General features: G+C 40.2%; 2 protein-coding genes across 2 annotated transcripts in view; both read right to left on the bottom strand.

Moving 5' to 3' along the window:
- Window positions 1-499: 499 nt before the first annotated feature.
- ACAA2 (acetyl-CoA acyltransferase 2) lies at window positions 500-17,733 on the bottom strand. Its single transcript, XM_034073165.1, has 10 exons — window positions 17,680-17,733; window positions 13,381-13,547; window positions 11,690-11,818; window positions 9,587-9,703; window positions 7,991-8,138; window positions 6,193-6,368; window positions 5,109-5,238; window positions 2,792-2,862; window positions 1,989-2,143; window positions 500-1,145 (listed from the first exon to the last, which is right to left on the bottom strand). Exons 1-10 carry the CDS (start codon window positions 17,693-17,695, stop codon window positions 1,061-1,063), a joined length of 1,194 nt encoding a protein of 397 aa, XP_033929056.1. The 5' UTR covers window positions 17,696-17,733; the 3' UTR covers window positions 500-1,060.
- Window positions 17,734-19,273: 1,540 nt separating this feature from the next.
- The window catches only part of MYO5B (myosin VB), a 162,870-nt gene continuing 157,427 nt past the window's right edge, over window positions 19,274-24,716 (bottom strand). The window contains exons 39-41 of the mRNA XM_005145400.3: window positions 24,484-24,658; window positions 23,324-23,404; window positions 19,274-22,549 (exon numbers count right to left, since the gene is read on the bottom strand). Coding sequence (XP_005145457.2) covers window positions 22,397-22,549; window positions 23,324-23,404; window positions 24,484-24,658 — 409 coding nt within the window. The 3' untranslated portion in view covers window positions 19,274-22,396. The remainder of the gene's footprint in view (window positions 22,550-23,323; window positions 23,405-24,483; window positions 24,659-24,716) is intronic.

Genomic DNA, 24,716 nt, shown 5'->3' with positions numbered 1-24,716 from the left:
ACTGCTTCTGACATGGGATCTGTCCAATTAACTCTGAGCATCTAACACAGAAATCTACACCAGAGCCAGCTGCAAGCTGCTCTTGACAGCAAAGTGAGCCTAGAGCACAGTCAATGGCCATTTCATTTCATTCACACCTCAAGTACATCACGTCCAATGATTCATAAACTGAACTCCACTGCCTGTGAGAGGCAAGATAACTTGCTCTGATGTGTACTTCTCAGATTAGCTAAGCACAGCTCACCTTAAGTGACCCAGGAGATAACAGATGGTACTATCAGAGGAAGTTAAGAAATGAGTTGCTGGATGTATGCAGACACAATACAACTTGGAAGGATGGCAGATGTTAGAATTCTCTAGAAAATACTTAGTCAACAAGAGTTACTCCTCGGGCAGGAAAAACAGTCTCTCCAAAAACAAGCACTGACTTACCAAAAGTAACAATTCCCACTGTGATTTACTCTTAAAATAAACAAATGAACACCAAGCCTTTTTTTTCCCCTCTTGCGTTTATTGTTCTTTTGGGAGGCACAATGGAAATTTCAGCTTTCGCTCATTTATTTGCCCTTGTAAACCAGCAGGGTACAGGTTATAGCCATCAATCTACAATCAGTATATACTTCAGGTCTCCAATTAAATTTTAACATTTCCTGATGATAAAAGAGGCACACGTGCCAGACAGCAGCAGCAATTGAACTATGAGGAGTTTAAGCAAAATTTGCTTAAAAAGCTACACTGACTGCTATTTTAAGGCAGGTTTGGTGAAAGTTTGACAGACAATTTCCTCAGGAAATGAAAACAATAATTTTGTCTACAGAAATACATTGATTTTGATTGAAAAGAGGGTTTTAGAAAATACTTCATCAGTGTGAAATTATTACACTTCCTTTAGTTAGAAAGACAGTAATAAATCCTTTTGTTCAGAATTCAGACTTCTCAGCTATTCCTTTACCTTGCAGGAATGGCACAAAGTGAAGGCAGGCAGTGATGCTCTGTTGTCACAAAAGGCAGTTTTTCAGGGAATTAGTAATTCAGGCAACACTGCAGTCTCCAGAATCTCTCAGGCTGTGTTCTCAATGATAATAGCAATACCTTGTCCACCGCCAATGCAAGCTGACCCAACTGCATATTTCCCACCACGACGCCTGTAAAAACAGTGACAGTGAGAGTGATTTACATTTATAAAACCACAGTAGTTGTCCTGATTTTATGAAAGGAAATTAGCTTGGTACCACTGAAGATGACATTTTAGAGTGCATATCATTCTTTTTCTAGAAAAATATCATTAAGCCTCAACTGATGTTGAAATATTTCTGTAGAAAAAGGAGTTACATGTCAGTCTTTAGCCATCTGAAATATTGTATGTTATATTGTTCTTAGAAACAGAAAGATGTAATATGAGTGGTGTAAATAATTTTATTGCCAAGGTAGCTTTTTAAAGCTAAGTTTTCTACAGCCATACTGTAAGAAACTGTTTTCTGCAAGGTACAAATTAAGTGAAGCTTTATGGTTGAACATTAATGTTGCAAGTACAAGCAAAAAGACAGAGTGATCTCTGCCCTGGGGTAGAGGAGAAACCAGGAAAACTCAGATTAAATGGTGTTAAGCCTATCAAGCAAGCCAAAAAGAGTCAAAATTTCTGACTAAAGGAGAAAAAAGGTGATGACAAAGCCTTTTAAATGCACCCTGTTAAGAACAGACTTTGTTCAAAGGCCATTTTAAAAAAGGAAAGCTTCCCACTGCCTACTGTGGGGTTGGATCAGATGCAGAGGAAGCAAAAATCGTGCAATGAGACCAGAATGGAATATGAGGCAAGCTGCAGGACCTGGAGTAGTGCACAAAGGTAACAAAGTGTACTTCAGTGAGTAGAGTTTTAATCCAGTCAATTAGAAGATTTTAGTCAAACAACATCCACGCCAAAAATCTTCTGCATGGGTAAACACATCAGCATTGCATTCACTACCAACAGCTATCAGCTATGTACATACCTCAACTCATGAACCAGATGAGCTGTGATCCGTGAGCCTGATGCTCCCAAAGGATGACCTATCGCAATGGCACCTCCATTGACATTGGTTTTTTCAGGGTCAAGGCCCAAAACCTTTTCGACAGCTAGGTATTGCGGTGCAAATGCCTCATTCACCTAAAACACCAGAGGAACAATATAAGCTGTTCATGTCCGACTTGTCACACAAGCCTTCAGTAGTATGTGTACTTACAAGATGAAGTGCACCTCATTTATTGTCTAGGTCATTTTGATTGAGAAAAATATTAAACGTATAAAAGCATACTCAGACAACATATGAATTGTCAGGCCAAGCCAATGTAAATTCAAAACCTCCTGGCACATGTGATACAAAGTTAGTATGCAGTGTATTTAAAAAAAAAAAAAAAAAAGCATGCTGTATTCTGATGCAGTGTGCTCATAAAGAATCCATTGCTCTGATTAAAAATGCCTTGGTCACAAATGGAGAGGTGTGACTAACTTAAACATTAACAGTCCAGCCAGCAGAGTAAAACTTCATGTCAGATGAGGATTTTTTCCATGGACTGTTATCATGCCATTTCCACATCCACATATGCCTAACTTTTTTTTTGGTGTTTTTTTTCTTTTTTTTTTTTTTTTATTTTAACAACTGTGCAACTGTTGTAGAAACTAGATGGAAAGAGGTCAGGCAGGCTCCAGACATGAAGAAACACCTACTTTGTGATGGCAGGCTACACGTATAAGTGGAATGCTTCTGCTAAAAAGATCAGGAGTAACCTTACTGTTCATATTAAAACTCCTTACCTCGACTAAATCCATGTCCTTCAGGGTCAATCCTGCTTTCTTCAGAACCTCAGTAATTGCAGGTACAGGACCTAGTTGGAAATTGTATGCACAGTTACTTAAATAAAAAATTAACTAAATAAAAGCTTATAAACATGACATAGGATAGTTTCATAAAGCCTCATCAGATTTCCTCCCATGAGCCTCTGTGCAGCCAATGAATTCTGGATATGCCACTCACCTGTTTTATTAGGTAGTAATAGAACTCCTAAATCTCAAAACTATTTGGCAGCCTTCTCAACACACTGCCAGGGAAAGTCAGGAGTGCCACTACTGCTGCACAGCTGGTAAACACAGACATAGCTGTCAAGTCAAGAGAACTGACAGTCCCCAGCCAAACAGAACAACTTTATGCCAATTTTGAAGTTTTCTATTTCCTTGTACTCTTGGCTCAGCTTGTTCTTTCTTCACAGCTCGCAGTCTCCAGGTATACAAAAAAGAAAAAGGCAGGGTGTTCTAGAGTTTGCTGGTCATGTGCTTAGTTATGGGAATTGTTGTTTTGGTTTTCTTAATATTATTCGTTTGAAAATCTTTTAGTAAAAATACTTAAGAATAAAATGCTCCCTTGGACCCAGGTCTCAGCTACTGAAGACAGGTAAGATTTTTTTTCTGGGAATATTACAGAATTTGGCCATGAAACTGTTTCAATAAGGAAGCGACACCTGTAACCTAGTATAACCCACTAGAGGAGATGCATCTCTCAGCTACCTAAGGAAAGAGACACTCAAAGAGAATTTGAAAGAGTTAATTAGATATGTGCTTGTAGGACAAAGATATTGAGATCTTAGATGGCCATTCTGGTCATTAGACAAAAAAAAACCCAATCCTAAAACATTAAATGCTAAATTTAACGCAATCCTAAAACCTAACTGCTATCTTACTACCAAAAACTGGTTGCTGAAAACTCACAGCTCAAAGAATAAAAACCATAAAAATAAGTAAATGACAGAAAAATTAAAAGTAGAGGCCCAGTTCAAAGCTTAGTGGATTATCAGAAAGCCTCAGGCTGCTTAATACTGAACTAAATGCATCTCATTACAGATTTTAGTATGCCCATTGCCTGTGAGAGTAACGGATGGGTCTCATGTGGACAATACAAAGACCATTAATGACAGCCAAGCAGACATTTTTCCCTCTCTCTCTCTCTCTTTTCTTTAAAAACAATGAATTCTCTCACTAGACATTGTGAAGCAGGACTCCTCATCACTATCAGTATGTGAAAGAGCAGTTGCTTAGACTGAGCTCCTGTTCTCAGACCTGTTGCTGCCATGTCAATGAATCTCCTCTGGTCTTTTTGAGATGCTGGGGACAAGCTCTGGTGTTAAGAAGCTGGGATACTAAATGTTTCTCCGTATGATTTATGAAGTTTTTAAACAAGCTAAAAGAGTTGCCTGACTTTGAAAGAATGGGCTAGTTTAGAAATCACAATGACAGAGTGAAGTCTAGCGAAAGAAACCCTCCCTCTACATTTGCTTTGAAGGTTGTGTTAGTCAGATAGTCTGATCAAGAAAACAAATCTGACAATGCTTCATTTGCATTTCTACTGACACATGGGACCAGCCAACAATGACTTCTCTGAACAGAATGTCAGAAAGGAAAAGATGCCGGCATACAACACTGTCTACAAACTAAACAGATGGGAAAATCCTGGGATGTCTGGATTGGCTTTGAGGGTTTGTTTGTGCTAACAGCTACTTAATTAAGAAGCATAAAATACATGACTGAAAAAAAAGTAGGTTTGTCAAAATAATATCTGAACAGATGTGTATCCTGGAATCCCATCTTAGGTTGAGCAACTAAGTAACTGCTGAAAAGTGTACACTTAGCCAATACTCCTTCAGCAAGAGGTGAAGAAGGCAACTCATAGTAGCCTATTTAAATAATGGGATTTAAAGCTTCAAAGCTGGGAAACTAAAGTGAATTTCATGAGGAAACAGGTTTTAAAAAAAAATTGAGGAAATGCCTATTTTTTGACTAACAGAGAGAGGAAAAAAGGAGGTAAAAAGGGTGCCTAGGAGACTATAGTTCAATGCTAATGCTGTAAGTCAGGCACTGCACATACCCTTTCAGCCAGACTGAGGAGTAAGCCACCCCCTCTGAGTAAGAAGGGTGGAGTGATGCAAAGGAATGGACAGTCCCTCTGTAGTAAGCTACATGAGCACCTTCAGAGCCTCGACTCAGCACACTGCAGTCTCTCTTTCTTTGCGTAGAATGTCCAATACAAGAACATTTTAGTGCTGCTTGATCCTATAAAATAACGTGCTTTATTGCAACTTACCAATGCCCATTATGGAAGGATCACAGCCAGATGAGTGATATGCTACTATTCTTGCCAGAGGAGTAAGACTGTGCTTTTTAAGCGCTGATTCACTGGCAATGATGACTGCACCAGCTCCATCGCATACCCCCTTGCAACAAGAGAGAAAAGCATTCTTAGTGGAGGAAAAAAAAATAAATCAAACAAAAAGTCCACTACACTAAGTATGCCCCTCAGAAAAAACTTGTGTCCAAGACACTAGTATCAACATTTAGCAGACAACTGTATTATTGTTTATTCAAAACAACAAGCCACAATCTCACTATTCTGTGGACTGTGAAAAAAGGTTAAATGGAGATGCTTAATTACTTTCAGTGTTTTAGAAAAGTAAAATACATTGGAAACATTGTTCTGTTGACTGGCAAGAACAGTGTTAATATTGTATAATACACGTATTAGAAATTATGAAAGATACTTTACAGACACTCATACTTACAGTGACTATGACCTATTTTAGGCAGGAAATCAGATTATATGATCACAGTGGTCCCTCTAGCCCAAGGATCATTAATCACTTGGTTAAGATAATGACTGTAAGAGGAACAGTCTGTAATAACATGTTGCTAAGCACCCAGTCTATTCTGTGTAAGAACAAAATGTGGTTTGGACTAGAGGATACTAATTGTGGTACAAAGACGATCATCAGCAACAGACCCACCTAACATAATGGATGGTTTGTAAAACAAATACTCAGTAATCACTGCCACCAAAAGAAAGTACAAAGAAAAGAAGGTGCCTGTACACAGCCACTGCAGGTACCAGCTGTGTAACTCAAGCCTGATGAGGAAGTGTCAATGCCCCATTAAAAGAACATGGAAATCCATAGAACCAAATTTTAGGACACAGGAGCAGACTGAAGGATCCCCTGCCATCTTGGGGCTGAAGCATTCAAGCAGGAGCATTCCATTGCAGAATTAGAAATCATTCTTGTCACGAGACACCACTGATAGCCAAAGGCAGCTCGCTGAGACGTAAATACAGTGACACTAAATTTGGAGAACCTTAAAGGTGACACTTCCACAACCCAAGGCTTTGACGTACTCACTGAAGCATTCCCAGCAGTGACTGTTCCATCCTTTTTAAAGACAGTTGGGAGTTTTGCCAATTGTTCCAGAGTGGTCTGGGGTTTGGGGTGCTCGTCCTTTTGCATACTTTCTTTCCCCTTTTTGGTTTTCACTTCAATTGGTGCCATCTCAGCATTAAAGTAACCAGCATCCTGAGCTGCAACCACAAAAAGGAAAATAAAAAGAGTCTGATACAAATATCAAGCTGATTGCACAGCATGACCAATAATCCTATTTTCATGTGCACACAACTTTTGCTCTATTTTAACCAAGAGTTCAGGGACAGTACTGTTTATGCTTTATTTTGCTTAAATAGGCTAGTTGGTGCTTTATTGCTTGTTCGGGTTTTGTTTTTCTGGTTGTTTTTTTTTTTTTTTTAGAAACTGGGCAAAAATGCTAAAAATACATTCTCAAAATTCTCCAAAAGAAGTCTCAAATATTGAAGTTATATTTCAGCTTTAAATAAGTGAGCTCTTCTTCCTTTTTTGTTGTTTTAATAACTAGATTTATTTTTTTATACACATTCCCCTTCATTGTTGCTACAGCTCTGTCATTCATCAGAAGGCAAGAATCTATAAGTCTCACTCAGGGAGGAATGTGGAAAAAATCCTAAGCCACATTTTCTCTGTTGACAACCAGCATAAGCTATTGTATATCAATTAAAATCCTGTAAAGGTGCACCCCCACACGATCTCAAGTCAAGTCATGATCTTAGAATGGAATTCAGCTGCCTAAGCAACCTAAAATAATTTAAGACATTGTAGCTACCTAAGATGCCCATAAGAGGGCCACATCACCTAAGACGACATTAGGGGCCAATATTCAGGCATCGAAACACCACCTTTCATATTCACACTGTTGATATGAGCACATAGATTTAAAACCAAAACAATTCCTATCTCCCAAAAATAAACCAAGACTCCCAGCCTCTTCAAATCATTCCACAAATGCAACTCTAAGGGATTTAAAACTATGACAGTGAAATTGCAATATCTGATGTTGTTTAGCTACCTCTGAACTTCTCAGTTAATTCTACAAAATCTTTTTCTTTCCTAATTAACCACAAGACTCTCTCTTTAGTGTGGAATAAGATTAACAAGTCATAACAAGCAGACATGAAAACAGCAAGGCAGAATCCTTGAAAACAAGAAAGAAGCAAAGCCTCTTCAGGGGCAGAGTTTCTAGCAAAAGCTGGAGGAATGGCAGGATTTAGCTAACAAGATGAGCAGGAAACACAACATATGACTATGGAAAAGTTAGAAAAAGCACTGCTGCAATTCAAATTTCTACACTGTAGAAATTCAAAATCTTCCTTCAAGACTAGCAGCTGTTAAAAAGCAGCATCATTAGAATCTAAAAGTATACCAAAGTCTTTCCTTCTTAGGTTCACCTTTGGGTTGCAATGCATTTTGAGGTCCCAGTACAATCACTACACATTCTACAGGCTTTTGGTCTACCATCCTCCTTACATTATCCATCAAATTCACAGGAACCAAATGAGTCTAAATTATGGCTTTGGCCACGACACCACATAGAGAACAGTTTTTAAACAGGTCCTGAACAAGTATCCCCTCTTCAGATTCCACCTGCTCTAACTGTTCAAGGTTTGCAAAAGAAAGGAAAAGGATTTAGATCAGAAGGCTTCAACTGCAGTATCTTAAAATCAGAAGACAAATTACACCAAGATGCATGAGCTACAAAAAACTTAAAAATTGATTCTAAAACCTCTTGATTTGAAACTAGTATCATATAAACACTTCAATTCCTTAATTTACCAACCAGCTTTGCATCTCTGTTGTGTTTTGAAAGCATATCGGTCACAGTCCTCTCGTGTGATGTTGTACTTTGCAGCCAGATTTTCAGCTGTAATTGCCATGGGTATTTTAACGTGTGTATCTGTTAGAGCTGCCCACAATGTGTCTTCCAGCTGCATGGAACATAAGAAAACTATAAAGCACAGCAGTATTAACATTTATTATTGACAGTTTCTAATTATTCAGTAGCCTCTTAGAAACTAAAGCCTCTTTGCAAAACTAACTCAGGTTACCTATGGATACTTTATTTAAATTAGAATATACTGCAAAACAGTCTGCAAGTTCTTGTGTGCTATTTCAGTTAATAGACATTGTGCTCTAGCATGGTTCTTTCTACTCACATGTGGCCTTGAGAGATCTGGGAAAAGCCTACAAGTCAGCATTTCAGTGTATTTCACTGCTGCATGTATTATGTATTAGAGACCTATGAGAACATATGCCTGTCTTTCTGGTTACCAAAAGGGAAAGATGAGAAACTATGTAAAGGCACAGCAGCCTACTGATTCTTCAGGTCTTTCTCTACTATCAAGTAAAATCACCTTACTGTAACCAAAGATTCCTGTAGGGAAAATCTCTCGGGTAAGGAAACACCCAAGTCTAACTTCACGTAACCTGACAAAGGCAACCCCAGTTAGTCCAGATGGGTTTTGCCATCTTTCTGTGACCAGCAAAGTTCTGAAAGATCAATCACTCATTCACCTGCAACTATATAAGTCAATTATCTTCATAATAAGAACTCAGTGGCACCTAAGGAGACTCGGTACATCAGCAACCTTAAGGTTTTCTTTGTAGGATCTGAGACTTAGTCACAGTGCCGCACAAGACTCACTGAACACAGCTGATATTTCAGATTCACAACCTTCATAACGAAAAAATAGCAAAAAAAACCCTAAGGACTGGAAGACTAAAATACCCTAATTTAGAATTTTGAGGTTGGTTACAACCCATTGAGTAAATCGAAATTATCAGAGCAGAGCTGGATCCTGCTGCAAATTTCCCACAGTATTCACTAAGGATTTGTCTTCAGAAGAAAATGCAAAAATAAGTCATCTGTCAATGGATTTAAATTCAAGTTTCCTCTTTATAAATTGAGAGATGCTTATAATTTGGAGATACACATGTTCTTTACCAGTCTATCCACCCACTGCTAGCCTTACTACCTTTACCTAAACTGTGTATGTCTCTACTTAAGAGCCTCTGACAAGGTTTTATGTTATATACAGTAATTCAGTAGGATGTACCAACTGAAGTAAGTTTTGTGTCGAAGACTTTATTGATACATTTAATATGGAACAGGAATTCAAATATCAGCTTAGGAAAGCTAGAAAACTAGCATGCCTAACAAAATTGCCTCAACCTACTGTTACAATAATGTGTGAATACTTGATACATGTCTTTAACAACTAAATCTGGATCTAATCTGAAGTACTTTAATTTGCAAGGATATAGTATCTACAAGCCTGATACTTTATGTTGCTCTGCAAACATGACTTTGTTCAGAGAAAAAAAACCCAACAAAAAAAAACAAACCAACAAGCAGGTGAAAGAAAAAGTACCAGACCTTGAGGTCTGCTCCTAATCTAGTTCCAAATCGAATGTTTCGAACTGCATACGGTGCTTGGCTCATATTTTCAGCTCCACCACACAGAACAACTTCTGATTCATTGAGGCAAATTTCCTGTTAACAGAAAAACAAAACAGATCTAGGATTGAGTTTGCTGGTTTTGTAAGACAGTAACAGATGTTTTAGAAAAAGACTTCACTGCCTACAGAGCCACATATAGAGAATGCATTCAAGCTTCGTCATGTGTACATTTATGAAGGGTTCACCCTTTTATTAAGATGTCTCTTTCATGACATGCTCTTTCTTCCTCCTTTCAGTAACAAATGATTACACCAATGATGAAGGAAGAGAATATGGGTGCACACAAATGACAGGATGGAGGAACAAAGCCATTAAGCATCTGCATGCTTGTGTGGATCGGATGTTCACAGATGGGTGAGCTTTTCCTTTTTGAGCTCCCAATCTTCTCAAATGGAACACAAATTAAACCACAAAGCCTGAAACTAGATCTTACAAATCTAAAAGATACGGGACACCATTTTATAAAACATTAGACACGCAAGTTGCCAAAATAACCCCCCAAAACACATTAATTCAACGCAACCTAAAAGTCCCGATTACTAAACACACCGTAAGACCACTCAAAAATTATGCTTCTTTAAAATAGTTCAGTCAGGTGGGCAGTTAGGGTTGTTTGTATACTGGAATGGAAGCAGATGGATCAATCTTCATACATATCTGAGATAACTACTTAGTAATCAGCATGACTGATTTGTAGTCATACAAATGAGATTCTTCCAAGATGCCTCCTACAGTTACCAAAAACTTTGTGTACATTTGAGCAGCTCAGAAGAGAAGCTATAGCTTTGTTATGTGCCAGGGAAATACAAAAGCATTAGCTGCACTGATGAAATGTCATCTTTGGAAAAGACCTCACAACCGCACTTTCACTATAAGTGGTCAAATTCTCCAATAGACTTTTTTCAGTGAAGACCAACACATACATAGCCTTGCAGAAAGCACTAGAAAAAACAGTCAAGTGGATATTATTGTAAACATGTAACCTAAGTTAACATTGTGTTTCACATTTTCTTCTGGAGAGGATCAGACCTAAAATGATTCTCTAGCCACTGGGAACTTTCAGAAGTAAAAAACCAATCAAACAAAACAACAACAACAAAAAAAAACCAACCCAAAAAAACCCCAGCAAAAAAAACCCCAGATAAGAGCCAACTCTGTGGCTGCTCAAATAGCTACAAAACACCCTTTAATTTTGTAAAGTCTGAACCACTGCTAGTGTCACAGACCACTGGTCTGTATGAATAAATGAAATAAAAATCACCATACCACTATACCATCCTGCTCAGTACTCAGTGGTTTTGGCCAACCATTCAAAGAGAAGTTGATTTTCTTCCGTTTTAAAAGAAGTACTCTACAAATTGCCTAACCCATCAGAGGTTTTGGATCTTTGAACAAAAACACACAAAAAACACAGGTTGCTCCTAACATATCTAGTAGGTGAGATACTATACAATGATCAAAGGCTGAAAGCCTCCTGTTGTGGTTCTGATGGCCAGGAATTCCAATTTGTGCAAACAGGATAACAGAATGCAACTACTGCACAGCTGAGCGCTATTTCACTGGCTAACACTAGTTGCATTCCTTATGTTAAACTCAAAATACCTGTAATGATGATCTTTAAATCCAGCCACAAAATAAGGCTCTGCAAAGGCTGAACAGAACCATGCAGGGCAATAGGAATTTTCTAATAGTGGTAGTCAAAAATCATAGAATCATATAATGGAATGGTTTGGGTTGGAAAGCACCATTAAGATCATCTAGTTTCAACCACCCCGCCATGGGCAGGGCTGCCTTTCACAAGACCAGGTTGCTCCAATTCTCATCCAACCTGGTCTTTAACACTGCCAGGGATGTGGCAGCCACAGCTTCTCTGGGCAACCTGTCTGGGTTATGGGGTAATAGTAATGACTCTTCCCAAGCACAAAGTCCACATTTGTACACAAGCCTCTTCTCTCATTAACTGTCTGATGTAACAGACTGATAAAGGTTACAACTAATACAGGAATACAAGCTTTATACCTGACATCCATTGGCAATGGATTGGAAACCAGAGCCACAAAGTCTGTTGACAGTGAGGGCTGGAACTGGGACAGGAATCCCCACACGCAGACCAACATGTCTTGCAATATAAACTGCATCTGCGGAGCTCTGTGGACAGAAAAAACAGGTTTTGTTACACTCTAATTTCTTTGGAGTAAAAGTCCTGACAAAAAATCAGAACATGAAAAAACTAGTAGTGTATAGCAGAAATCCTGCTAATCAAAAAGACACCATCCTGTGTGATCAAAAAGGGACAATGTCTTAACACGCTTTTTAAAGAAACTGTGTTGTAAAAGTGAAAAATCAGGCCAAAAATGTGCCTTCAGATGTTAAGACTGAAGTTAGCAGTTTACAATGAGCACAAGTGCAGCATAAAAAAATCCTAACAGCACTGCTACACGTTTGCAAAGGATCTTTTTCCAGAGAGAACACATGCTCTTGAGGATCATGCCCTAGGCCAATATGCTTTATAAAGACAAAAAATTCTGTGCATAATGCTATGTGCCAATACAAGTACAGAAAAAAAAAAGAAATATAAAAATTAATCAGGCCACTTCTGCTGAAGAAGGGGAGTTTAAAGTGTTCACACATTCATAAATATTTAAACTTCATCAAATAATAGTTCAAAACCAATACAGGACTAAAAAAATAAAATCTACTAGGATGGGGGAGTATGATGCAAAGGAAAAAAAAACAGCATGAAAAGACATTTTATTAGGAGAACTGTATTTTTTTCATGTGAAAGCATTACAAGAGATTTGGATGCAGCAATATCATTTTTCTTGGCCCCAAACAGTTATGACAAAATCTAAAAAGCTGAATAAAAGAAGCTGAGATGGTAACTATAGGAGACAGAATAAGCAAAAGCTACTCTTTAGGATTAAAATCCTTAAGAAGGAGTACTGCATGCTTGTTCAGTTATCATGAAAGTTCTCAGGATTTTGTTTCTTCTGCACCCTTCAAACAGTGCAAAATAAAGAGTGCCACCCCTAACAATGGTGAAGTCAGAATAAAAACCAAACCAAAAATGCTCTTTGCTGTCCTGCCTAAAACAAAGACCCTCACCTAGATATATGGGTAACTGCAGTTTTGCAATGCTGATGCCCTGCATAAAACAGCATCTACACCACAAGCTCTTTGGAAAAGATATGATTATCTAAATGTCTCTGCCAATCAAGGCATGTATGCTTTCAGCTCAAAATAAGGTCATACTCAGTCAAAAAAACAAACAAACAAACAAAAAAACCTATAGAAAACTCAAGGGAAACAGATTCAAACTACAATCTCTAGAAAGACAGGAGATTATATAATCCAGTGAAAAATCACTTTTACACAGTTACTGTTACTATAACTGTTACACAGTTACAGAGCTGATTTACACAGCTCAAGTCAATAAAATACCAAAAATGTACCCGGGATTAGCAATTAACCATTTGAAGAATGCACATTTTTTAGAAGATAAGCTTGTCCTAGTTTAAACTACCTTTTGTACTAAAAAAAGAAAGCTAAGATTTGCTCCCTTAAACATGAAATACTACACTATAAATGGCACTTCATTTCCAACCCTTTGGATTATTCTTGGCTGCAAAACAGAGGTAACTATCTATAGGACCATACTGAAGGAGACAACTGAAGTCATCACCAACCAGCAGATTTTCCATGCTACCAACCTGCATGACACTGCCAACGACGACACTGTTGATGATCTCAGGAGGGACCTTGCCAGCAGCCAGTGCAGCTCGAGCAGCATGTTCTGCTAGGTCAGTGGTTGTGAAGTCCTTCAGCAAACCTCCATAGGTCCCAAAAGGAGTTCTCTTTGCTGCAACAATGAACACACCTGCAAGACAAGCAAGAATTATCCAGATGTACAGAAGCTAACAAACAAAAATTCACCAAGTCAGCCTCGACATCCTACATTCACAAGCAACTTCATAAATGTAGGCAATGTGAATGCACACAGCTCAAGATCAGGTATAGGATATAGCAATACTTTAGACAGGGGAGGTATGACAGGGGAGGTATGCAGAATTATGGTCAGAATGGAAAGCTGGGAAGATTCTAGAAGTAACTCCTGTACACAAAGAGTTTTCAGAAAGGACAGTTTGGATACCACTGAACAATGGAGGCTGCCACACCACATCAGACGTGAGTGCTAGGATACTGAAAGGATGAAAGTAACATCCATGGAATCCCACAGTGGGCACCTGTGAAATAGCTGAGGAACAGGTCTTTTGAAAAACAAAGAGGCCATTTCCTCATCCTAGAAAAATCAACATGTTTTTGGCTATCCCTGAAAGAGTTTTCAGAAAGAAAAGGAAAAAAAAATTTATATGCATTTTAACTTTGACTAATTTAGGAGGAAAAACATTCTCTACTCAAAAACTTTATGTTATTTCTAGAATTACATAGGCCATCTAAACTGTATTAGAATCAGCCTTCCAGTTTCTGGGAAGAATTATAGAGTTTTGATAGAATCCTAGAATGGCTTGTGTTGGAAAGGACCTTAAAGCTCACCCAGCTCCAATCCCTGCCACAAGCAGGGACACTTTCCACTGGAGCAGCTGCTCCAAGCCCCTGTGTCCAACCTGGCCTTGAGCACTGCCAGGGATGGGGCAGCCACAGCTTCTCTGGGCACCCTGTGCCAACACCTCAGCACCCTCACAGGGAAGAACTTCTGCCTAAGAGCTCATCTAAGTTCACCTATCTCCATGACCTCCTCTGGACTTGCTCCAACCGTTCCACATCCCTCATGTGTTGCTGCCCCAGAGCTGGACTTAGGACTGCAGACAGAAGGGGAAAATCCCCTCCTTTTCAGCAGACAGTAGAGCACGTGCAAGCACCTGTGTACTGAGACACAGGCCAGAAGCAGTCTATGTGAATTCCGGCTTGGGAAAAGATGTCTCTGAACCAAACCAAACATTACTGACTGTGTGTCTCTGCTTCCATGTGCAATAACAAGCAAGAGGCAGCCTGTGAACTTTCCCCCAGTTGAACAACAGAGCTCACACCTCCCTTTTCTACAGCTGCCAGGAGTTATTTTAAGTAACACTGGAAAGATACATATTGATAGAAGAATGAAGGCAAATGAAAATGTTCATTTAGCTGCTCATGAACACTGTTTTCAGGCTGTTAGAGGCTGCAGGATCCACATTCTTTGCCTCTTTTGTCAGGGAGAGAGTGCTCCTCTGCTTCTCACGTATCTGGAGCCCAGGCAGCATTTCTAGAAAAGGACTTTCCAAACTGGTGAAGGTCAAGCTTGTCCCACCTACAAGGGCTTGAACACAATGTCAGGATCTGAAACATGGAACAAGTACACTTAAGATCATCTGGGAAGTACCCCAAATTGGACTAAGCAAGTAATGAAGTTTCAAGGATAAGGAGGAATATGAAATGTGGCTTTCAAAGACATGTAGAGAGCAAACTAGTGTGTCACCTTCACATCCTGATGCTGCCCAGGGGCTTCTTTCTGAGATACCCCAAAGACCTTAGAAAGAAATCTTTGCTGAAGACTCTACTGCTGCTCCCTTAAAATGGAGTGCTGACCTGCCTAACTATTCAAAACCTGAGAGAAGCAAAATTCATTTCCTCAAAGGAATAAATAGTATACCTCCAAAAAGCCCACTCTTCAGGTTTTTTAAGCACAGAGGGACCACCATAGTCATTCGAGAGGCTTCTGTATATTCAGAGGTTTGAAAAGTAACAAAACTGGTATTGTAGCGAAGGTTCTGCACCCAGGCTTGCAACAAATGCTCAGAACTGACTCCTTGTCCATACAGTGTACGCTACATCCATTGTCAGTTTTCACTCTTTATCATCATGCAATTGATAGCAGCCAGTAATTCAATTTAATCCAAAACAATTCTTAATCCATTGTCTGGGCATGTTTTACTTTGGTTGTACATACTAAAAACCACCAACAAAAAACCCTGAAGAAAACTACTAACAAAGTGTGATCCCTCACAAGATTTTTTTAACAACAGTGAGAATGCTTTAACTGATTTATGTCCATGGAAAATCACTGTGATCAATACAGTCATGCAAAATTAGTCCCTGGACTCTCTCAAGTAATAAAGTGAAAGATTTAAATTTATACTAATAGTTTTCAGTTAACTATCCAAGACGTCTTATATTAACAATAATTTATGGATTGTTGAGTTAAATGCTAACAACATTGGTAAAATAAAGACCCTTTGCTCTTTTAAGGGTTATCTCATGTTCCTAAGCTTATCTTCCTTGTGACAAAGCAGACTTTTGACACTCATGCTTCCACATCCCTCCCTCAGTCTCCCAAAATTGTGCCATCCAAGCTCATTACACAGGTTTGCTGCAAATCAGCTCAAGTACCTGGCCAAGGTAAATGAACTTGTTTTCCTCCCTTTTGGCAGGGTCCCTGGTAATCAACATTATTTGCTGAATCACACACACAACATTGTTGCCCTACAAACAGTGTAGGGGCAAGAATGGAACTTTGCTCTTACACCATCCTTTCATGATAACAAAGTCTTTCCTCGAGGTTATTCACTGCTGCCCACTTCACAACAGCACTACAGAGCCAACATGTAAATTAAAGCAAAGCACCTAAAGACTAACCCAGAGACGGTGGAAAACAAGGGGCTAGTTTTCATTTGGATCAGTTCTGTGTCCAGCACTTCTTAAGTCTCCATTAATTAGTACTGTCCTGCATTACCACAGCAAGACTTGCAACATCTGCAGTTTTCCAAGGTGATAAATATTGGATGAGAGCAGAATACTACAAAATGCACAGGAATCTGTAAATGTTGGGGCAAGAAAGCAAAGGACAGTCTGAATCCTTATCAAACAATTCAACACATCTTTTAAATCTGTTTTGCTGCCAGTGATCTGCTATCATAGGCCTGCAACATTCTCCAGCCCTCCAACCTTTCTCAAATGCACTTGGTATGAAAAGATTTTGTCAAGTCTTATTCCAAAGGCCTAAAAACTAATCATTTGCTCCCAAAAGTTAAGGAGCAAAAACAGCTTCTGAAAAATACTGTGGCAAGAGAGAAGATTATGAAATAGGTACAGAAAAGCAACATCAAGCAAGTATTGCAGGCAAAGCTGAGCCAGCTTAGTAAAGCAATACAGAATTACTGCTGTGCTAACCTGACAGGCTTTTGGGACTGACACCTCAAACCACAACTTGTAAGTATGTTATTATTTAAGGGCAGTCTGCCAAGTAGCAAAGCACCATCAAGTAGACAAAAAGCCCCATTTCAATACAGTTCAATGTTACTTCTAAACAAACAAGGTATTAAAGGGCATGTTTATCTAATTTTAAGAGGGACAAGGTAGAACATAAAGTACTTTTTTTTACAGAAAACACTTTTGAGGAACTGCTGGCACTCTCAGTTTATCCCACACTGTTCATGATAAAAAACCCCAAAGAGGGGTGGATGGAACTAAAGAATCTGACGGTCACTGTCACTTCCAGCGTCACTTCTAATGACTTCCACCACTGCCCATTAACACGGGACACACATGTTCACCCTTTGCTAGAGATCGGTCTGTACCGTAACTGCCTTAAACGCCAGAGGAAGTCAAACACAACCTATTCTGTTGAGTAAAACGGGGCTGAAATAAGAGAGGATTGGTACCCGCACCCCGTTTCCAGCTGTGTTTTTTGAAGGGTCGCCTCTATTTCCAGCTGTTTATGCTGACACTACAACAGGAAGGAAATACACCACGGGAAGCGCGGGGGGTGGGGAACAGGGGAGAGGACCAAAAGCTGCTCCAGAGGCTCCATGTCTGAGGCGACCCCACTACCCCCGGGACGACAGCCGCACCACCGCCTCTCACCGTTGCCTCCGGCCCACGGCAGAGCCCCCGTCCCCCCAGCACACCGCTGCCCCTTCCGCCTCACGGAACCCGGCCGGGCCCCGCTTCCCCTCACAAGAAGAGTCAGCCCCGCCGCGATTGCCCCTCAATGGGGCGGACTGACTGGGCCTCACCCCGCAGCAGAGCCATGGCCGCACCGAAACGCTCCGCGCTACTCCGACGTCTGCCGCTCCCAGCTCACCCGCCGCACATTCTCCACGCTGGGGGCGGAGGGGGCGGGCACGCCTAGAGAGCATGTTTAATTAATTGATTAATTAATTAGTCTTATTTTATTTCATTTCGAGTTGATTTGATTTATTTCTCCTCTAATCCATTCTCCCTGCCCCACTCCTGGAAAAGGCTTTGACGAATCGGAGGAAGCGGACCCCGAGGTGTTGCCCTGGCAACGGCGACGGGAGGCAGGGGCCTGCTCCCTCCGTACCGCCCTCCGGCCTGGCCTCGAGGCCCGTAACGAGTAATGCTGAGGAAGGCACCCGAGACTCGCGGTGGAGGCTGGGGTGGCCCCGGAGCCCTGAGGGCAACGACGACCATGATGGGGTGAGGTGAACACCGCCCACCTCCCCGAACACCTCACCTGGGGTTTAATGTTGGTTTAATGGAGGTTTGATGGCCCAGCTGCTCCTGTTTCTCACCTGTAGTCGTTCTGAGGAGAGTGGGACTTGCCTCACGGTCTTCAGAAGGGCTCTTCCTCAGGGACTGGTGTGGTGGGGCAAGGGGTTTAAACTGAAACAAGGGAGATTTAAGTTGGAGATAAGGCAGAAGCTCTTCTCTGTGAGGGTGCTGAGGCGCTGGCACAGGGTGCCCAGAGAAGCTGTGGCTGCCCCATCCCTGGCAGTGTTCAAGGCCAGGTTGGACACAGGGGCTTGGAGCAGCTGCTCCAGTGGAAGGGGTCCCTGCCCGTGGCAGGGGTTGGAGCTGGGTGAGCTTTAAGGTCCCTTCAACACAAACCATACTGTGATTCCATTATATTTCCATGCAATGGCAAAATGCCAATTCTTCAGTTGGATATGGTGAGAAAGAGTAAGTTTGCACAGTTTTGTTCACTTACCATTGAAAATGGAGGAAAATGAATAGTTGCTTCAAATGCATCTTTTTCAATTTTATCTTTTGCATATCACACAACAGGAGGGTCACCTCTGGAAAGGTCTTTCAGTGGTGGTGTGATCACAGTGTTTCAGTTGAAGTATCAGGAAAAGTAACCACTGCACTTAAAACTCTGAAACATGCCCCCCATTACTATTTCACTGACACAAAGAAGTTATTTTAGAGACTGCAGAATAAACCATATGAGCAAAAAAAACGCTTGTGATGCATAAATTCAGTATTTCAAAGCACGTTCCTGGTGAAAATGTAGCATGTACATTGCCCTGGATGTCAGCACAGCCTGAACCTCACATTTGAAATTTTTGGTTCATAGTAATGGTGCTTGGTGTGATTTGGGGGTTTGTGTTTTTTTTGTTGTTTTTGTTTTTTTTTGTGGATTTTTTTTGTTGTTTGTTTGGGATTTTTGTGGTTTCTTTGGTTGGTTCTTTGTTTCTTTTTTTTTTGTTTTTTGAGGGTTTCATTTTTGGGTGTGGTTTTGTTTTGGGTTTTTTATTCCTAATAGCACTTTCCTGAGATACATTATACATGCAAAAAAACCCAGTACTGGTCAGTATTGTTTTCTTACTAAGAACTTACTAGGAAAAAAGCATCTTTACAGACCTCTGCAGAGTGAGACTTTATTGGCTTACTTATAAATCCACAGACAACTTTTTTAATGAGAGAACAATAAAAATATCCCCACATTTTAATGCTTGTTTCGGAGAAACAGTGGTTGAGAAGTTACCTTAGTAACAGCTAAAGGCACACAGCGGGAAAATGCTCAACTTAATAGTCAATATTTAAACATAAAACCAGATCCAGATAAAAGCCAGCTTTCTCAAAGCCATGCTTTGTGTTAGATTTGCTCTTTAAATAAAGAAGTGCCAATCTGAGGAAAGAAAGGCATGCTTGAGCATAGCAATTTAACAAAATTCACATTTGAAAACAAATAGCTGTCAGAAAAGATAACATATATTAAAGATATTTCATAGACAGTCTTCTTCCAGATGGATTTTAATTGATAAAACTACATTATCACCAATCAAGACATTAAATCCCAGTTCCCATTTAGACATACCTAGAGTTTTTAAGAAAGTCTCTACTGTACGTATAAATTATTATCCTGAAAATGCCAGTGAAAGACCATTATCCCCTAGAAGGCCATTAACCACACTTCACAATTGCAATCAGCAACAAAATCACTGCAGAAGTGGGTTCTGCAGCAACCTGTTATTTCGTCTGAACGCCAACCATTGCTTTAGTCAATCTGTTGTTAATTGTACTCTGAACACTTTACATCAGAGAGAGGTAGAGACCTGAAGAGCCCAAGAGGAAACTGTTGGCCTAAGATGAATTCTGAAAAATAGCTCTGTTTAAACAGTCTTACAGAAAGACTGAATGCTGCTCTGAATGATTTTTTTTTCCTGTAATTTTTCAGTGATTACTACTATGGGGTGGGGGGAGAAAGGAGTAAGATACAATTAAAAAATTAAATTGAGAGCATTGCAAAAACATTCATTTGCAGATGTGGAGAGAGGTAGGTGTAAGAAATAAAAGTATGGTAGATGAGTGGGTGACAGAAGAGTGTGGGTTCATTGGGCATAGACCACAAGACAGTGGCATTACCCTTATATATACGAAGGGGAGATGAAGGCACTACTGAATGTAAGCAATGGATGCAATGCTCAAAGACTGTCTTTTGGAGGTAGTGTTGGTGCTACACAAGAAATCAGTTTTCGTCTATAATTAGTTGGGGTACAGGGGCAAAGGTAATTTCTCGGCCTTAAATTGGTCCTTCACTGGTAACAGCCACGCTAAACCATGGTCTGTTTGAAGCAAGGTTATTTATTCACCGGCACAGACCAATATAATTCTTCACAGCACTCATAATTTTCTTTAAAAATGTGCTTTTTGGATAGCAATATACATATATAGTACATAGAGGACCTATTACAGTTTGTATATACATTGATTATGTACATGATGTTTAAATCAAAACACAATGCTTATCTAAAAATGTGACTGCAGCAAGGCAGGATTTGGTGTATCTTTACAAGACTTCACCTACTTTAATCCTCTGAGCAGACAGGGTACCTGGTGATAAATTTGCTATTGGGATCTGATTTACACCAACTAAAAGCAGTCAGATGATAAGAAGTTTGTGGGTTTTTTTTCAGGAACTACAACCACAAAGTTCAGATAGACTCAGACAAGAGCACTATGGAAACTGCTCAAGGTGATGAGATGAGAGGGGCTTTTGCTGCATTTTGGCACGCTGAGCTCTGGTAGAAGGATCGCCACTGAGCACTTTGCAGACCCATCACTATTAGGATCATTGCAGAGCATCGCTCAGGCATGGCTTTTCCCCATCTCAGTGAGAAAAGTGGCTCCGCAGAAACCGAGAATTCACCACATCATGGTACGTACTGAGAAAAATCAATGACTTCTACTGTGAGGAGCTGGCCCCTTGCAGTGTCTGCATAGTGAGATCAGGGGGTTGGTCCATTTTAATTTGTAAGTTAGGTTAGAAAAAAAGCCTAGCAATTTCAACTGATTGCAGTTGTTCATTGAATTTTGTTGTAGATAAAGAGTTCATGCTCACTGTTAAAGAAATATCTTACATTACTAACACACTGACAATTTTTTTGTGTTACACAAAAACATTTCATTGCTTATCCACTCCCTTTTATATTAGAATTTTATGTATTCTTCATTTATATAACCACTGTATTGGCACAGCTGGTAAAATTCCAGATGTCTGTTGAACTGAATAGAGTTTTTCCACAGTCCTGCTACAGCTAAGACTAACCCACTGAACCAAAGTGGAGACCTGATGATTAAACTGGGCTGTGTTAGCACCCCTTATCTATGCATGAGATTCTGACACAGGCCATGTAAGTCTAAGAACCTCAATAGCCACTGGATGAAAGTTTCTGACTTTCAAAAACGCAGGGAAAAGGCAATAGCAGATATCAGGGTGAATCTCATCTGTACTTAAAAACAGGAAGCCTAAGACAGGCCCTTGTCTTAAGATAATTTCATGAGTACAAAACCCTTGCACATCACTAATGTAAATTTGGTAACAGAAGAAAGTCCAAACTGCCATTTCTCACAAAGCAGATACACTGGATGCATTTAGGAGGAGAAATAGCATTTCTTAAACATGGAATTTGTGCCAAATTGTATGTCAGTGGTAACAAGCAGTGTCCAAGCCCATAACCTTAACCAGCATGATAAATACGTACTTGCACTATTGTGATAGGGTTACTAGCAAGAACAGGAGGCAGAATTGCTTGTCGCATGATTAATACCTACAAAATCACCTGGCTATCGGACAAATTACATATCTTTAAAGGAGGCAAGCATGTCTCAGATTTTGGTCTTGATTTAACTCTCATTTCTTCCTAGACACCTATGGAAATGAGGGGGGATCGCACTCCCCATTCTTTTTGGTTAGCATCTTTTGGAGATGATTATGGGCTTTGACTGTAAAATCAAACAATAAGAAATAAATCTACATTTCAAATATCCTTATTTCTGAGCTGCAAATTACAAAAAAAAAACCAAATTCACATACAGATCAGTCTGGTTTTTACTGTATAGTTTAGCTTCCAATTATCACTGTATATTGGTTTGTCTACAAGCCTGTTTGGTCTGTATTTAAAGAGCTCCTTAAATTCCTTTCAGGATTTTTCTTTCTTTGCTGGAGATCTCTGGATGTGAGAGGTGAGCTTAATTATACTGTCTTCAGACTTTATTGAGAAATTCCAAGTTGAGAGAAGCGGGGAGATCAATAGAGTCCATGGTTATGGAGGATGGGTTGAATGGGAACAAAACTGGGAACATATGCTTGAAGTCTAACAGCAGCTGCGGAGGGTCATTTCGCTCTTGCAAGTGCATCTGTAGGAGATGTGAGAGAAAAAAAGTTAATGTAGTATCACTTGTTGCCTTTTCTTTGCATTTGTTATGTTTAACATCACAAAAGTGTGAGAATGTACACAATTCTAGAGATACCGCAGAAAAAAAGGTGAGAATTCTTTTGTCCTCTAATGCCACAGCCACCTTTTCAGCAAATATCTACAGTAACTTCTACAGAGACTGTAGGAAACACTGCTTCAGAAAAACGCAGATACATTTTGTACCTAAACACAAAGCAAGATACAGGGCTTGGAAACAACATGACCCCCTTGTACAGTAGCAGGAGCGCTGCATGTTACCAGCAGACCACTTTTGATTCAGCTACTCAGTGACAAAGACATCTATTCTAGGAGTAGCTGAACATATTTCCATTTCCTTTTCCTGCCTCCTCCTTGTGAGCGTTAAAAGGTATTTGTGTTTCATTTATTTATTTCTCCTTTAGTTACCATTTTCTATCTTCTCTCTCTGAAGTAACTCCATTTCACTGATGCTTCTGTGTTGTGTTGCTACTGAAGAGCTTTGGATTAGCTGATCTGGGAAAATAGGTGATTATTGCTCATTGTGATTAACAGGCCACTTATCCCTGCAGCTGTACATTGCAAGTAAGCATGTGCACATGCTTACTTGCACTAAATTTGGGACAACATGCAGCAGCATGCCTATTACAGAACATGAGTTGGTAATGACTTAATACAGATTAGTACTTAATACAGTCATGAGTACTATCTCCTCCATTTTACAGCCCTTGGAATTTACCTGTATGTCTCGAATGAAAGCTACTGTCACACGTTCTTCAAACTCATTCACTGGAGTGTAGAGATTAAGTATCTTTACAATCTGTTGAAAACAAAATAGGATTACAGACAATCATGAGAAACCAAACTTTTCAAGAATACAAAGCACCACTAAAAGCTTGTCTTGTTATGGCCATAACCAAGGACAGTTTAGACGGAGCTTTGAGCAGCCTATCTAGTGGAAGGTGTCAGGGAGGAACTAGATGATCTTTAACGTCTCTTCCAATCCAAACTATTCTCTGATTCTATGTTAACAAGTCTCTCATTACACTACTGAGAAGCAGAAGTAGCACAAATACCATCCTGGTGTTGCCCACTCTAAGCTATGGTGACCCTTTACAGGCCTGTAAAAGCCACTTCCTATGGCAAAGACTGTCAACTGGGAATATACTTGAACAACAGATTTACACAGGGACTCCATTCAGTTGGCACACAGTGACACAGGTGAACACTTCCCGGTACTTCTGATGTCACCTCTGCAAGACTTCTGATGCTTCCTCACTTCTGTTCCTCCACTACTACCCATCGGCTTCTCAAGAACACGTGTTCAAGACAGGGAGACAGAAATACAGGAGAAAGGATCTCCAAGAATGGGAGATCAGCTCACACCTATCACTTCTTTCCTCCTACACCATTATCAAATGAGGACTAGGCAATCCAGCAGCAAAAAAACATGAGTTCATATCCTTCTGGAATGGAGTCTTATAGTTTAAGGTCAGATCCTGACAGCCTACATGGGTAGTTATCAACTTCCTGCCCCAAATATGAATCTTTGGTGGGCATCTTGCAGACCTAGCAAGGTTAGTCCCTGGGAAATGTCAATGTCAATGTGTGGGTTTAAAATCACAAGTGTCTGACTTATGTCATGAACTCTTCGAGGCTAGGTTTCAACTTTGCAGATTTCTGGAGCTCCAGTGTCATCAGTGCCACTGTAGGAGAGAAGCCATTGCGGTGACCACCACTGACAGGGGTCAGTTCTTACCAGTAGTCCTGAAAAGGACACGATGCCCCCACCGTTAGGATGGCATGCTGAGTCCAGGCACTGAAGAGCTGGCACCAGGACACCACCCTTTCCCAGTCCTTTGGTTATCCTGTGGTGTGAATCTCTGCCCTGCTCCTTACCTGCTGGGTTGTGAGTGATGTGCACAAGGAGCAGATGGCCTCAGCATCTTCTGAAGTTTTCTTTTTAAGCTGCAGAAGCTGTGCTGCCTGAATCAAGGGCTCCAAAGTTTGTGCTGCTCCACTCTCCTGCAGATTCTTCGCACGGAGCCATTCCTCCAGCTGGCTTATGTTAAACCTGGGTAGGCAACCAAGATAAGACATAAGCTGACAACCCAGAGATAAGCATAGCATCT

Source organism: Melopsittacus undulatus, chromosome Z (assembly GCF_012275295.1).
Source record: "Melopsittacus undulatus isolate bMelUnd1 chromosome Z, bMelUnd1.mat.Z, whole genome shotgun sequence".
Classification (NCBI taxonomy): Eukaryota; Metazoa; Chordata; class Aves; order Psittaciformes; family Psittaculidae; genus Melopsittacus; species Melopsittacus undulatus.
Note: the sequence above shows the minus strand (reverse complement) of the source record. Positions and strands in the feature narration are given on the sequence as shown.

What these genes read in the sequence shown, in the direction of transcription:
- ACAA2 (XM_034073165.1), bottom strand. An exon ending in TCGTTGGCAGTGTCATGCAG is followed by an intron (nt 11,819 to 13,380) that starts GTTGGTAGCATG and finishes TTCTGTCCACAG; the next exon opens with AGCTCCGCAGATGCAGTTTA. An exon ending in GATTAGGAGCAGACCTCAAG is followed by an intron (nt 8,139 to 9,586) that starts GTCTGGTACTTT and finishes TGTTCCATGCAG; the next exon opens with CTGGAAGACACATTGTGGGC.